The following is a 14,424-nucleotide window of genomic DNA, read 5'->3' as shown; positions in this document are numbered from 1 at the left end:
ATTCTCAAGGAAAGAAACTCAGGCTACCTATAACCATATGAAAAACTGCTTTAACACTGCTAATTAGAGAAGTGCAAATGAAAGCAGTTCTGAGATTCTACTTCATCTATACTCTGTTCAACTATTGACTTTTAGTCAATATTGACTTTTAGTCAACCTTCTCCATGATATACAAAATGATAATAATTGTGTTTGTCCCCTACTTGTACATGAGAACTACTGTTCTGAATTCTTTAAAGAAAATTCTGCATGCCCCCAATAGCTTTGCTTATAAGAGTAACAATTTTAATAATATATTTTCAAAATGAATTGTTTATTTTGGAAATTATCATGTCTCTTTAGAGCCAAGACTCTGGATCTGATAATCGTATTAACACTGTTAGTCTCAAAGAAGCATTGGAAAGATTTGATCACAGCCCAACTCCTTCTGCTTCATCCAGGAGTTCGAGGAAGTCATCTCATACTGCAGTCTCAGATCCTTCCTGTAAGTACTGTAAAAGGAAAGCAATTCCCTTTTAAAGAATGTTAACATATTTTCTTCTTCTCATTTTTCACAACAGCATATTTAAGACTGTCTTTATTTTAAAAGATTGTAGTGTGAAGATATTGTATGGATTTTCAGAGGTAGGCAGAACTTAAATTTGTCATTGTTGGTATTGTTCAGTTATGTCCAACTCTTCTTGACCCAATTTGGGGTTTTTGTGGACAAGACACTGGCATGGTTTGCTATTTCTTTATCTGGTTCATTTTATAGATAAACTGGGTCAGACAAGGTTAAGTGACTTGTCCAGGATCATGTATGTGAATTTGAACTTGGGTCTTCCTGACTTTAGGCCCAGTGTTGTATCCACTGTACTACTTCTGTGCCTCAGTTGAAATCATAAGTGTTTATACTTCTGCAATATATATGTAAAGAAAAATCTTAGTACTAGGTGGTAAGAACATTGCTCATATTTTTAAAGAATGATCTCTGAGGGCATCAATTAAATGGATTTAAAGTATTAATTTTTCCCATTATCCATTACAGAAAATGTTTGCTTCCCTTTAATGGATAGGGACTGCAAATGTTCTGTTCTTTAGTCCTTTATTTTTACACCTTTCTTACCTGCAATGGTCTTAGAAATTATGTGTTTTTCAGAATGTATTGACCACAAGAAGACAACTTTATAGGCTTCATCTAATCAGCAAATATGTTTTTATAATGAAGTTTTTTTCTATTTAGAATATTTCATATGTTTCTTTAAAGGATAGAAATGATAGAATAAAAAGCATTTCATAATTATTATAGTTAATTTTTTGAAGTATCCAAAAGTTAATTTGTATTAAAACTTTTTGCTGAAAGATATTTTGCAGTGGACATTTGAAAACTTCTATAAAGCAAATCCTAATGAAAATTTTTTGTTGTTTTTTTTAACACCAGCAACACCAACAAAAATTCCAACAGATAATAGCACTCCTCCCAGACAGCATTTACCTGGACATGAAAAAATAACTCAAAGGAGGTCATCATTTAGTAGTCAGGTAAAGTCTTTAGAGAATAATTTTCTTATAAACATTCATATAGAGAATATTGAGAAGATCCATGGTATTCATTCATTGTTCTTTCCAAAGAGATAAAGATAGCTCTATTAATATCCACATTTACCTGGAGACTTGAATGTTTTCTCAAATATTTTCCATTAAAAAATGCTAAAATTATTTTTAGGTTAAAAAAATAGAGGTTATTTAATTGTAAGAAAACAGTTTAAAAATGAGAGTTCTAGCAATTTAAGTTTAGATAGCTTTCATTTTAATGGGATGTTTTATTTAAAGTAGAAAGGTTTATGTAAGAAAATAATCTCAAGACATTGTTGTTTTTCTCCTAGTCTCTAAATTCTCAGTCTGTTGGTCAGCCCTTAGCACAGCCAATGATGTCTCAAGCTACCACTTTACAAATTCAACAAGGAATGTCACAGGTATGAAAATGATTCTGAGTGTGCTCCTATTATTTTAAATGAATTGTGTTCTGGCTAATAATTACACCTTGAAGATTTAAAGTTTATATAGCCAGTTTGTGCATAGTTGAAATGGAAAAAAATAAGTTGTTTTTTCTTCTTCCAGTATGGAAAAGGAAGCTAAATAACTTGCTTTAGTTTGAAAAGTTACTGACTAGTGATAAAGTTTCAAATATTATGGGCTGCCTTACACATAGCAAATGTTCATCATATGCCTGAATGAATGATCATTTCCTTTGATATTTACCATCTCTGAAATAGCTTTGAATGTTCAAGACATATTCTAAAGATTTAAGACTTTAAATTCCCATTGTTCTTTATATCCATTTCTCTGTGATGAACCATGAATAATCAATAGGCAATCTGCTTAACATTTAAAAGATATGATACTTTGCATTTACATTTGTGGGAGGAATGTGAGGAAGGAAGTACATATTGATAATATTAACAGAACTAGTATTGTTTTATCTTTAATTTCTCAGTGGATAAAGTATTGGATCTGGAGTCAAGAAGACATGAGGTCAAATACAAATGGCCTCAGGCACTAGCTGTGTAATTGTGGGCAAATCAGTTAACATCTGTCTGCCTTAGTTATCAGAGCATTTTCTGAATGCTTAAAATGTTTTCATATTTTAAATAAAATGTTAATGGACTTCTGGGCTTACATGGCCACAGAGTAGACACAAGGAACTTCCTCTCCTCACCACCTACCAATGTAAAGTGCCTCAAAAAGGACAAAAAAAATCAGACGAGTGAAAGGGCTCAGCCTTGAAAGTAGGCAGGGTTTGAGCATTTCCACACTCTGGGTGAGTAGGTGGATGGGAGAGGGCAAAATTATTCCTACCAAAGCACAAGCTGATCACCCCTCCCTTACTCCAGCTACATCACCAGAGTCAGAGCTAGCACGCCAAAGTCAGTGAAGACAGGGCAATTGCTAGATTTTTGGGAGGATAGCGGAGGACACCACAGATTTACCCCAAAGAGCAGTGAGACTTGGGACCCCAGGAGGCTGAGGAACTCAGATATTGGATGTAGAAATAGGGCAGGGAGGGGCTGCGCATAGCAGAAACTGAAAAATAACCTCAAGCAGAAACTGAAAAATAACCTCAAGCAAAAACCTATCTGTAGCTCAATACACAGAGAGCCTGCCCTCCTCACTCAGACTTCTGTCTGGGAAGGGAAGAAAGAACTAGCACAGAAATGGCCACCTACATGCAGGAATTATAAGGGGCAACTACCAAAACAAACAAACAAACAAACAAACAAGAAAAGAACCTTGACCCTCGATAATTTCTACAGAGAAAAACACCAGACTACAGAGGAGACAACAGAGGATAACAAACAAGCAAACACATCGAAACCTTCCAAAAAAGATGGAAATTGGTCACAAGCTCTGGACGAGCTCAGATTTGAGATGATGAATGAAGTGAGAAAGATAGAAGAAACTTGGCAAGAAAAGTGGGAAATAGTTCAAAAAGAAAATAACAGTTTAAAGGACAGAATCTCCCACTTGGAAAAAAGAAGCCCAGAAATCAAATGAAACGATAAGCAAACTGAAGAACAGAATTGACCTGCTAGAAGCCTGAAAAGCAGGATAGACCACACCAAAAAGGGAAATCAAAAGATCATAGCTGAAAACCAATATTTAAAAACTAGAGAGGACAGTTAGGTAGCTTAGTGGATTGAGAGTCAGGCCCAGAGATAGGATGCCCTGGGTTCAAATCTGACCTCAGATACTTCCTAGCTGTGTCACCCTGGACAAGTCACTTAACCCCCATTGCCTAGCCCTTAGCACTCTTCTGCCTTGGAACTAATATACAGTATTGATTCCAAGATTGAAGGTATGGGTTTTAAATAAATAAATAAATAAAAACTAGAATTGGGCAAGTAGAAGCTAATGATTTCACAAGACAGAAAGAATTAATAAAGCAAAATCAAAAGAATGAAAAATTAGAAGGAAACTTGAGAAGATGGTTGACTTGGAAAATAGGTCCAGGAGAGAAAATTTGAAAATCATAGGTCTACCTGAAAACCTGGAAATAAACAGAAACATTGACATCATACTAACAGAAATTATCTAATAAAAATTGCCCTGATATCCTTGAACAAGAGGGCAAAATAGACATTGAAATAGTCCACAGGTCACCCTCTACATTAAATCCTCAAAAGACAACCGCCAGGAATGTAACTGCCAAATTCAAGAGCTTCCAAGCTGAAGAGAAAATATTGCAAGAAGCCAGAAAGAAACAATTCAGATATAAGGAGCACCAATCAGGATTACACAGGATCTGGCAGCCTCACTAAAGGACCACAAGGCTTGGAATATATTTTTAGAAAGGCAAGAGAATTGGGTCTACAACCAAGAATTACCTATCCATCAAAACTTAGTATATGCTTTCAGGGAAAAGTATGGGCATTTAACAAAATAGAATATTTCCAAGTATTTGTAAAGAAAAGACCAGAACTAAACAGAACATTTGATTTCCAAATATAAAATTCAAGAGATACATGAAAAGGTAAACAAGAAAGAGAAAGAAAAATTTTTTTTTTCTATGAAGAGTGCCAGTAAGGTCAAATTGTTTATACTCCTATATGGGAAAATTATTTTTGTAACTTTCAAAAACTGCATTAATTATCATAGTAGTTAGAAGAATTAATCATAGTTAATTGGTTGGGTTACTAAGTGGTTTAAGATGATATGTAAAAAAAGAAAGGGGGGTGGAGAAATAGAAGATGGCACCATGAAAAACTTGAAGGAATAAGAAAAATAGGATAAATTATACTGCAAAAAGAGGCCCATGGGAAGTGGAGGGAAAGAATACTATTATAAGAAACAGAGGAAGACAGCGTTAGTAGGTAATATTTAAACTTTACTCTAAGTGGAATCAATTCAGAGGGAAGAGCATCTAGATCCCTTGAGATATCGAATTCTATCTTACCCTACAGCGTGATAATTAAAATAGTTGGTTGTCATAAACTGTAGTGATTAAAATAGTGGAAGACTTAAATTGTAGTCAGTAAAAGAGTAGATGAGTAAATGTGACTGCAGAAAATATGTTTTCAAGACAGTGCCTTGTTTTAAATCAAATATAAGGTGGTTGCCAGGGAAATATTCCCAATTATGAAATATACCCAAGTCAACTGGGTTTTATAGAGATTTTAATTAATTAATACAAATTAAGAAATTAATGAAAGTGAGAGAAAATAGGAGAGTAATAAGTATGAAGGGCCTTAGCCAACAGGGGCTAGACCTGAGTTTAAGAGAGAGATCAGTCAGTCTTAAATCACTCACCACCAGATTTGTCCAAGCAAGGATTTTAGTGTTCAGAGACACCAGGCCAGCTCCATCTCAGCTGATTCCACCAGCTCAATCCTGAATCTGAATGTGACTCTCAATCTCCTCAGCTCCTTTTCTGAGCTCCTTTTAATGGGAATTTTCTCCTATGTCACCCCCCCCCCCCTAAATTCTTACATCTACCAATCACAGCAGACATTTTCTAAAGGACAGACCATTCTTAATTCACACCTAAGTAGTCTAAACTTTTGAGTAATTCATGCCTGAGTAAGTTCTCACCTCTTTGCCTTTTGCAAGTTCACAAGTTGCCTGACCTTTATAGGTATTTATCACCCTTTTGTATTAGTTCTAAAAATAGGCACAGCTTAAGAACTTTTTGCCTTATTATAAGTATGGGTTTAAGTACTTTTCATTGTTCAGCAAAGAGTTTACAACTTTATCTTCCCCTAAAGTATGCTTAAGTAGGGGTGGAGTAGAGGTCTTCACATTCCTGATCTAAGTAGAAGTCTCACATTCCTGATCTAAGTTCATTCATTGTTTAAAATGGGGAATTGTCTTAACCCAACCTTATAAAGTAGGGTCTGAGAATTTTTAAGGTTCACAATCCAACCTTATGAAGTCGGGTCTGAGAATTTTTAAGGTTCACAACAGGGAAGTTGAGAGGGGAAAACATAAGGGAGGGAATGGGATGGGAAGTACCAAAAGAGAAGGAAAAAGAGGGAGGAGGAAATTCAATAGAACCTACAGAAAAATATAAGGGGGATAAGAAGGGAGAGGGTCGGAAGGAAATAAAATAAGGGTGGGGATTAGAGGGACTGATTAAAAGCAAAATACTGGTGTAGAAGGAAATAGTGAAAGAGGGAAAGGCAGGACTAGAAAAGGAAATCAAAGTGATGGGGAATACCCAGGTGATAATTATAACTCTGAATGCAAATGGAATGAACTCACCCATAAAATGGAAGCAAATAGCAGAGTGGATTAGAAACCAAAATCCTACCATCTGCTGTCTACAAGAAATACACACAAGGCAGGTAAACACACACAGGGTAAAGGTAAGAGGCTGGAGCAAAATCTTTTGTGCATCGACTAAGAAAAAGAAGGCACCAGTCACAATCATGATATCTGACAAAAACCAGAGTAAAAATAGATCTGATTAAAAGAGATGGGGAAAGTAATTACATCCCGATAAAAGGCAATATAAACAATGAGGAAATAGCAGTACTCAACATATATGCACCAAATGGTATAGCATCCAAATTTTTAAAGGAAAAACTAATGGAGCTTAAGGAGGAAATAGATAGTAAAACTATACTAGTGGGAGACCTGAATCTTCCTCTATCAGATCTAGATAAATCAAACCAAAAATAAATAAGAAAGAGGTAAGAGATGTGAATGAAATCTTATACACCTTCTTTTCAGCAGTAGATGGTACATTCACGAAGACTGACCATGTACTAGGGCATAAAAATGTGGCAAACAAATGCAAAAGAGCAGAAATAATAAATACAACCTTTTCAGATCATAATGCAATAACAATAATACTTAGTAAATATACATGGAGAGGCAAATCAAAAATTAATTGGAAATTAAATGATACTGGTTAGTTAAAGAACAAATCAGAGAAACAATAATTTCATTGAAGAGAATGGCAAAGAAGAGACATCATATCAAAATCTATGGGATGCAGCCAAAGCAGTAGTTAGGGGGAAATGTATATCCCTGAATACATATATTAACAAATTAGGGAGGGAAGAGGTCAATCAATTGGGCATGAAAATTAAAAAACTAGAAAGTGAACAAATTAAAAATCCACAGATAATAACTAAATTAGAAATCCTAAAATTTAAAGGAGAAATTAATAAAATTGAAAGTGAAAGGACTATTGAATTAATAAGTAAAACTAGAAGCTGGTACTTTGAAAAAATAAATAAAATAGATAAAGTACTGGTTAATCTAATAAAAAAGGAAAGAAGATAACCAAATTAAAAGTATCAAAGATGAAAAGGGTGGCCTCACCTGTAATTAAGAGGAAATTAAGGTAAACATTAAGAACTATTTTGCCCAGTTATACGGCAATAAATATGGTAATCTAGGTGATATGGATTATTTACAAAAATATAAATTGCCTAGATTAACAGAAGAAATAATCCCATATCAGAAAAAGAAATTGAACAAGCCATCAAAGAACTCCCCAAGAAAAAATCCCCAAGGCCAAATGGATTCACCAGTGAATTCTATCAAACATTTAAAGAACAACTAACCCCAATACTATACAAACTATTTGACAAAATAAGCAAAGAAGGAGTTCTACCAAATTCCTTTTATGAAACAAATATGGTACTGATTCCAAAGCCAGGCAGATCAAAAACAGAGAAAGAAAATTACAGACCAACTCCTTAATGAACATATATGGAAAAATCTTAAGTAGAATACTAGCAAAAAGACTATAGCAAATGATCACAAAGATTATGCACTATGATCAGGTGGGATTTATACCAGGAATGCAAGGATGGTTTAATATTAGGAAAACCATCCCCATAATTGACCATATCAACAACCAAACCAACAGAAATCATATGATTATCTCAATAAATGCAGAAAAAGCCTTTGACAAAATACAACACTCATTACTATTGAAAACACTAGAAAGTATAGGAATGGAAGGCCTTTTCCTAAAAAATAATAAACAGTATATATTTAAAACCATCAGCAACCATTGTCTGCAATGGGAATAAATTAGAAGCTTTCCCAATAAGATCAGAAGTGAAACAAGGATGCCCATTATCACCTCTATTATTTAACATTGTACTAGAAACACTAGCAGTATCAATCAGAGAAGAAAGAGAAATTGAAGTTATTTTAAAAGGCAATTAGGAGACTAAACTATCACTCTTTGCAGATGATATGATGGTCTACTTAAAGAATTCTAAAGAATCAACTAAAAAAGCTAGTGTGAAAATATTCAACAACTTTAGCAAAGTTGCAGGATACAAAATAAACCCACATAAATCATCAACATTTCTATATATTTCCAACATATCTCAGCAGAAAGAGTTAGAAAGAGAAAACCCATTTAAAATCACCCTAGATAATATAAAATATTTAGGGATCTATTTGTCAAGACAAATACAGGAACTATATGAACACAATTATAATACAATTTCCACACAATTAAAACTAGATCTAAACAATTGGAAAAACATTAATTGCTCATGGGTAAGATGAAGTAACATAACAAAAACGACAATCCTACCCAAACTAATTTATTTATTTAGTGCCATACCCATCAAACTCCAATAAAAAAAATTTTTTTTTACTGAATTAGAAAAAAACATAACAAAGTTCGTTTGGAAGAACAAAAGTTCAAGAATATCAAGGGAAATAATGAAAAAAAAATGTGAAGGAGGGGGGCCTAGCAGTACCAGATCTTAAACTGTACTATAAAGCAGTGGTCATCAAAACAATATGGTACTGGTTAAGAGACAGAAGGGAGCATTAGTGGAATAGACTTGTGGTAAATGACCTCAGCAAGCTAATGTTTGATAAACCCGAAGAGCCCAGCTTTTGGGACAAGAACTCACTATTTGACAAAAACTGCTGGGAAAACTGGAAAACAGTATGAGAGAGATTAGATTTAGATCAACATCTCACACTCTACACCAAGATAAATTCAGAATGGGTGAATGACTTCAATATAAAGAAGGAAACTATACGTAAATTAGATTAATAATTAATTAATTAATTTTTTAAAATAAATTAGGTAAACCTAGAATAGTTTACCTGTCAGATGTATGGGAAAGGAAATATTTTAAGACCAAGCAAGAGATAGAGAATATTATAAAATGTAAAATATTTTGATTACATTAAATTAAGAAGGTTTTGTACAAACAAAACCAATACAACCAAAATTAGAAGGGAAACAACAAATTGGGAAAAAATCTTAATAATAAAATCTTTTGACAGAGGTCTAATTTCTCAGATTTATAAGGAGCTAAATCAATTGTACAAAAAATCAAGCCATTCCCCAATTGATAGAGGGACAAGGGATATGAATTGGCAATTTTCAGATAAAGAAATCCAAACTATGAATAAGCTCGTGAAAAAGTGTTCTAAATCTTTTATGATTAGAGAAATATAAATCAAAACAACTCTGAGGTACCACCGCACACTTAACAGATTGTCTAATATGACAGCAAAGGAAAGTAATAAATGTTGGAGAAGATGTGGCAAAACTGGGACATTAATGAATTGCTGGTGGAGCTGTGAATTGATCCAACCATTCTGGAAGGCAATTTGGAACTATGCCCAAAGGGCATTAAAAGACTGTCTGCCCTTTGATCCAGCCACTGCTGTGCTTATACCCCAAAGAGATAATAAGGGAAAAGACTTATACAAAAATATTTATTGCCACGCTCTTTGTGGTTGCAAAGAATTGGAAAATGAGGGGAGAATGCTGAACAAATTGTGGTATCTGTTGGTGATGGAATACTATTGTGCTAAAAGGAATAATGAACTGGTGGAATTCCTTATGAACTTGAAAGACCTCCAGGAATTGATGCAGAGTGAAAGGAGCAGAACCAAGAGAACATTATACACAGAGATGGATACTGTGGCACAATTGAATATTATAAACTTCTATACTAGCAACAATGCAATGATCCAGGACAATTCTGAGGGACTTATGAGAAAAAACACTATCCACATTATCCACATCCAGAGAAAGAACTGTGGGAGTAGAAACACACAAGAAAAACAACTGCTCGACCACATGGTTCAATGGGGACATAGACTCTAAATGATCACCTTAGTGCAAATACAAATAATATGGAAATAGGTCTTGATCAATGACATGTAAAACCCAGTGGAATCGCTCGTTGGCTATGGGAAGGGGGAGGGAGGAGAGAAGGGAAAGAACATGATTCATGTAACTATGGAAAAATATTCTAAATTAATTCATTAAATAAATACGCTTAAAATGTTAATGAAGGGTTACTTATATGTAAAAAAGAAATGTTCTTCTATAGGAATATGGATTCAAACTGGACCCGTACTAGGGAAACTTGCTGTTTTAGGATTTGGGGAGAGGGGAAGTGAAAGAGAAAGGTGGGGTGATGAAAGAGATCCTAAAAACTCTCAAGTGGGATGAACCAGATTAAAATGTAATTGGCAAATATTTAACAAAAAGAAAAACTACAATATAATATTGATAACGTTATGATTTTTTCTTAAGTCAATAAATAAAAAGCCTGCAAGAGATGTTTCTTTTTGAGTTCAATATCACTGGTGTAGGAAATTCTTGCTGAGGAAACTCTCTATAAATGCAGAATATGCCCTTTCTCTGCAATTTCTGTTCTTAAAATACTGAGAAATTTAGTGACTTCCCCAGGGTATGGCCACTAAGAATCAGAGGTGACCTCCTGGAGACTTGAAAGGGCTCATCTAAGTTTTTGTGGCTTTAAGGAGAGTTTTCTATCCACTATCTCATGCTGCTTCTCATTTCTGCTACATATAGAGATAATAAAAGTTACATGCTTAGTCTAAAACATACATGTAATGAATGATTAAAACCTGCTATTTTGACACTGTTCTTTTTTTCTTTGACTTATCGATATTACAAGTTTATTATTCATATTAATATTTAATTAAAACCACTTGTTATAAAAGCATAAATTTTTAAAATAGACTATTCTTTTTATTTTATTTTATTTTAAAACTCTTACCTTTCGTCTTGGAATCAACACTGTATATTGGTTCCAGGGCAGAAGAGTGATAAGGGCTAGGCAGTGGGTTTCAATTGACTTGTCCAGGGTCACACAGCTGGGAAGTGTCTGAGTCCAGATTTGAATTTTGGACCTCCCATCTCTAGGCCTGGTTCTCAATCTACTACTCAGCTGCCCCCTAAAATAGACTATTCTTTTATAAGAAATATTGTCCATCAGAAATTACACAAAGCATTGCTTGAAGAAGATAATTTTTATAAGGAAGATCTATGCCTTTGTCTTCTTATTAAGGTTTTTAAAAATTACCTCTAGTGTTAAATAAAATATAACTCAAACAGTCTGCACTTTTAGGTACAGTTTGTTCCTTGAGACAAAAATCTAAAAATAGGTGTATGTAATGTATCTTGACTTGGTAAATTCTGTTTCCTTCATCTGTTTGACACTCCACAGAAGGCTTTGAAGGAGCAGGTAGAGGTGAAGGGAAATAAAGGATCTTTCTCTTTTCTCTTTCAAATAAGTAAAGCAACAAAATTTGAAGAATTATGTTTTTTATTATATTTTTATTATGATTAGAAAATTGTACAGTTTTTTACTTGGTCCTCATTTGCTTATTTGAGAGCAAAGTCTTAGTGGCAACAGTTTAGCATAATGTAACTGTTTATCAAACTAAACTTTGATTCTTCTGCTGTCACAGTGCCAAATGGTGAATATACTTCCATTTGCTCTGAGAAGAAATGAAATAATTATGTGAAATATTTGCAGACCTTCAAGTACTATAGAAACAGGAACTATTAATACAATTATAATATTTTAGCAACCAAATAGGAATTTTTAAAATTTTATTTATTCAATTAATTAATTTAGAATATTTTTCCATGGTTATATGATTCATGTTCTTTCCCTCCTCCCTCCCCCTTCCTGGATCCAATGACAAATAGGGTTTTTAAAGCACATTTTATATGCCAGAAGTAGTTATTACTTTAAGTTAATAGCTGGTTTTCACTGGCATACATAACTGGTAGGGACAATTTACTTATTCTGTAATAATAAGGAATAAGTAGATCTGAAATATCTGATTTCTTTATGGTACTTCAGCCTATGTTTCAGTTTTCAGCTCAGTTGGGAGCTATGCAACACCTAAAAGATCAGCTGGAACAACGGACCCGAATGATAGAGGCAAATATTCACCGGCAACAAGAAGAACTCAGAAAAATCCAAGAGCAACTACAAATGGTTCATGGTCAAGGATTACAAGTAAGATACCCTTAAGTTTGAGTAGTAGCATTTGTGAATCTTTTTTTTTTTAGTTAGAAAAAGGGACATTCTTGTCATAAAACAAAAAAAAATTATTGACAATGAGGTGAAAGCATAATTTTTTAGTTTCTAAAGTGAAGCAATAATCTGTCATTCATTGAACTATTAGGTAGCTTCTGTCGGTGCTAGGCACTGGAGATATAACAAGAAAAAAAGGAAAAGTTCTGCTCTCCTAGAACTAATGTGCTATCAGAGGAGACAACATGGATATATGTATACCTAAGAATAAATACAAAATAAACAGTGAGATTGGGCACTAGCTATTGGAGTCATCATAAAAGTCTCATTGTTTCAGTATGTTAGCTCTATTCCAGATTCATGTTATAGATTAAGCTAATGGGTGTCGTCTAGGCCTTCTTTACCAGTGTTGAAAACAATTTTAACAAATTTAAGTTTAAACAAATCAGAACCATAGGCAAATCTCTGAGACTTTCCAAATGTCAGATAGACCTCCCTCTATGTCAGATCTTCTTAATCTTTTTTATGTCATGGGCCCCTTGGGCAGACTGGTGAAGTCTGTATTCACAGAATGTTCTTAAATGCATAAAAATAAAATACATAAGATCACAAAGCTAACCAAAGGTTAGTGAAAATGGAGATGTATTTTACTTCCCATCTAAGTCCATGAACTCCTTGAAAATCAAATATCTTAGATGCTAGGTTAAGAGTTGATATCAGTCAGTACATTAATCATGGTTTTTTGGGTCTGTTCATTCATTCAACCAGTTTCAAGTATACCTGTCTGTACTGCTCATATTTCTCCATCTCCTAAGATTGTTACTCCCATTTTACAGATGAAGCAGCTGAGGCTTAGAGATTCAGGAACATGCGATTGTACATAAGACATGTAGAAACTTTCATAATTGGAATCCAACTCCAGATCTCCTAAATTAAAGTTCAGGACTTTAAGGGCTACCTGCCTCTACTCTCTGCCAGATAAAATTTTGATTCACTTAGAGCTGAGAAAGTGGCACACATAATATTGGAAAAGTTCTAAACAACTATTTCAGAAAGTGACATTTAAACATATCTCTTTAAGCCTATAATTAATAAATAAGTAACATTGAAATATAAATGATGGTAATTTTTTCTTCTTTTCCCAAGACTATGTAATTAGTTTTGCTTAAAGAAATCCAATTTAAGAATTTTCTAGTAATCTCCTAAGACTATAAAATTAGTTATACTTAAAGAAATCCAATGTACAAGTAAGGCTAGATTGGACAGTTAAATTAAGATTCCTGAAATGATCCTTAGCCTTTTGGGAATTGGGACATGCTGTAGTTAGATTTTTTCACATTGAGGTATTGTAAAATAATAAAATTTGAAAAACCTTCTTTATAAAGAAGAATTTGAGCATAGCATTTGAATATCAAAACTTCTCATTATTGGATTTTAATTTGTTATTGTTTAAATTTTTTTTAAAAAAAAACTTATTTTAGAATATTCTTAAAGATGTTTTTACAGCAATCATCCCCTGGATTGAATTTTGGTTCCGTTCAGCTTTCTTCTGGAAATTCATCAAATATGCAACAACTTACACCTATAAACATGCAAGGTCAGGTTGTTCAAACTAATCAGATTCAAAGTGGAATAAATACTGGACATATTGGTTCCTCTCAGCACATAATACAACAACAGTCATTACAAAGTCCAGCAACTCAGGTAAACTATAAAGTGCTTTTGAACCATGAACATTATTGAGTGATTGAAACTTACATAATTTAAAAAATAGATTTAAAACCTGTTTTTAGAAAATGCATTTTATAGTCTTATGAAATTAAGAAGTCCAATAGGTAATGTAGGCTGGTGATTTGTAAATAATTTTCTGCAATTTGCATATTATGTTGCATATCAAATTGCAATTCTGTAATTTTAAATAATTTTATATAAAAAGTATTTCAGTAGCAAATAATGTTTTAGGTACTGGGATATGACTTAAAATTTATTAGATATAGTTCAAGCCCACCCAGGCTGTCATGTGCAAAACACTTTGCCTTGAGCTATGTCAAACAAGTTTTTTCTCCCTGTGTGTCCTTAAGCTTCCAGAGTTAACATTTTTGCCTCCCTACTTAAAGGTAATTAGTGGCTTAAGAAGATAAAT

The 14,424-nt window shown here is 33.6% G+C and overlaps 1 protein-coding gene across 21 annotated transcripts in view; it reads left to right on the top strand.

Moving 5' to 3' along the window:
• CLOCK (clock circadian regulator) overlaps positions 1-14,424 on the top strand; it is a 141,175-nt gene that overhangs the window by 113,957 nt on the left and 12,794 nt on the right. For 14 of the 21 annotated variants that reach the window (XR_008912874.1, XM_016423241.2, XM_016423240.2 and 11 more), the window contains 5 exons: positions 343-484; positions 1,421-1,521; positions 1,866-1,955; positions 12,105-12,263; positions 13,776-13,985. Coding sequence is in view for 20 of the 21 variants with exons in the window: in XM_016423241.2 (XP_016278727.1) it covers positions 343-484; positions 1,421-1,521; positions 1,866-1,955; positions 12,105-12,263; positions 13,776-13,985 (702 nt within the window). In the remaining variant the exon portion in view is untranslated. The remainder of the gene's footprint in view (positions 1-342; positions 485-1,420; positions 1,522-1,865; positions 1,956-12,104; positions 12,264-13,775; positions 13,986-14,424) is intronic. The other 7 variants (XM_056802638.1, XM_056802634.1, XM_056802632.1 and 4 more) reach the window with 1 other exon arrangement.

This window comes from Monodelphis domestica, chromosome 6 (genome assembly GCF_027887165.1).
Source record: "Monodelphis domestica isolate mMonDom1 chromosome 6, mMonDom1.pri, whole genome shotgun sequence".
NCBI lineage: Eukaryota > Metazoa > Chordata > Mammalia > Didelphimorphia > Didelphidae > Monodelphis > Monodelphis domestica.
The sequence above is the reverse complement of the archived record's forward strand: the minus strand, read 5'-3'. Positions and strand labels throughout refer to the sequence as shown.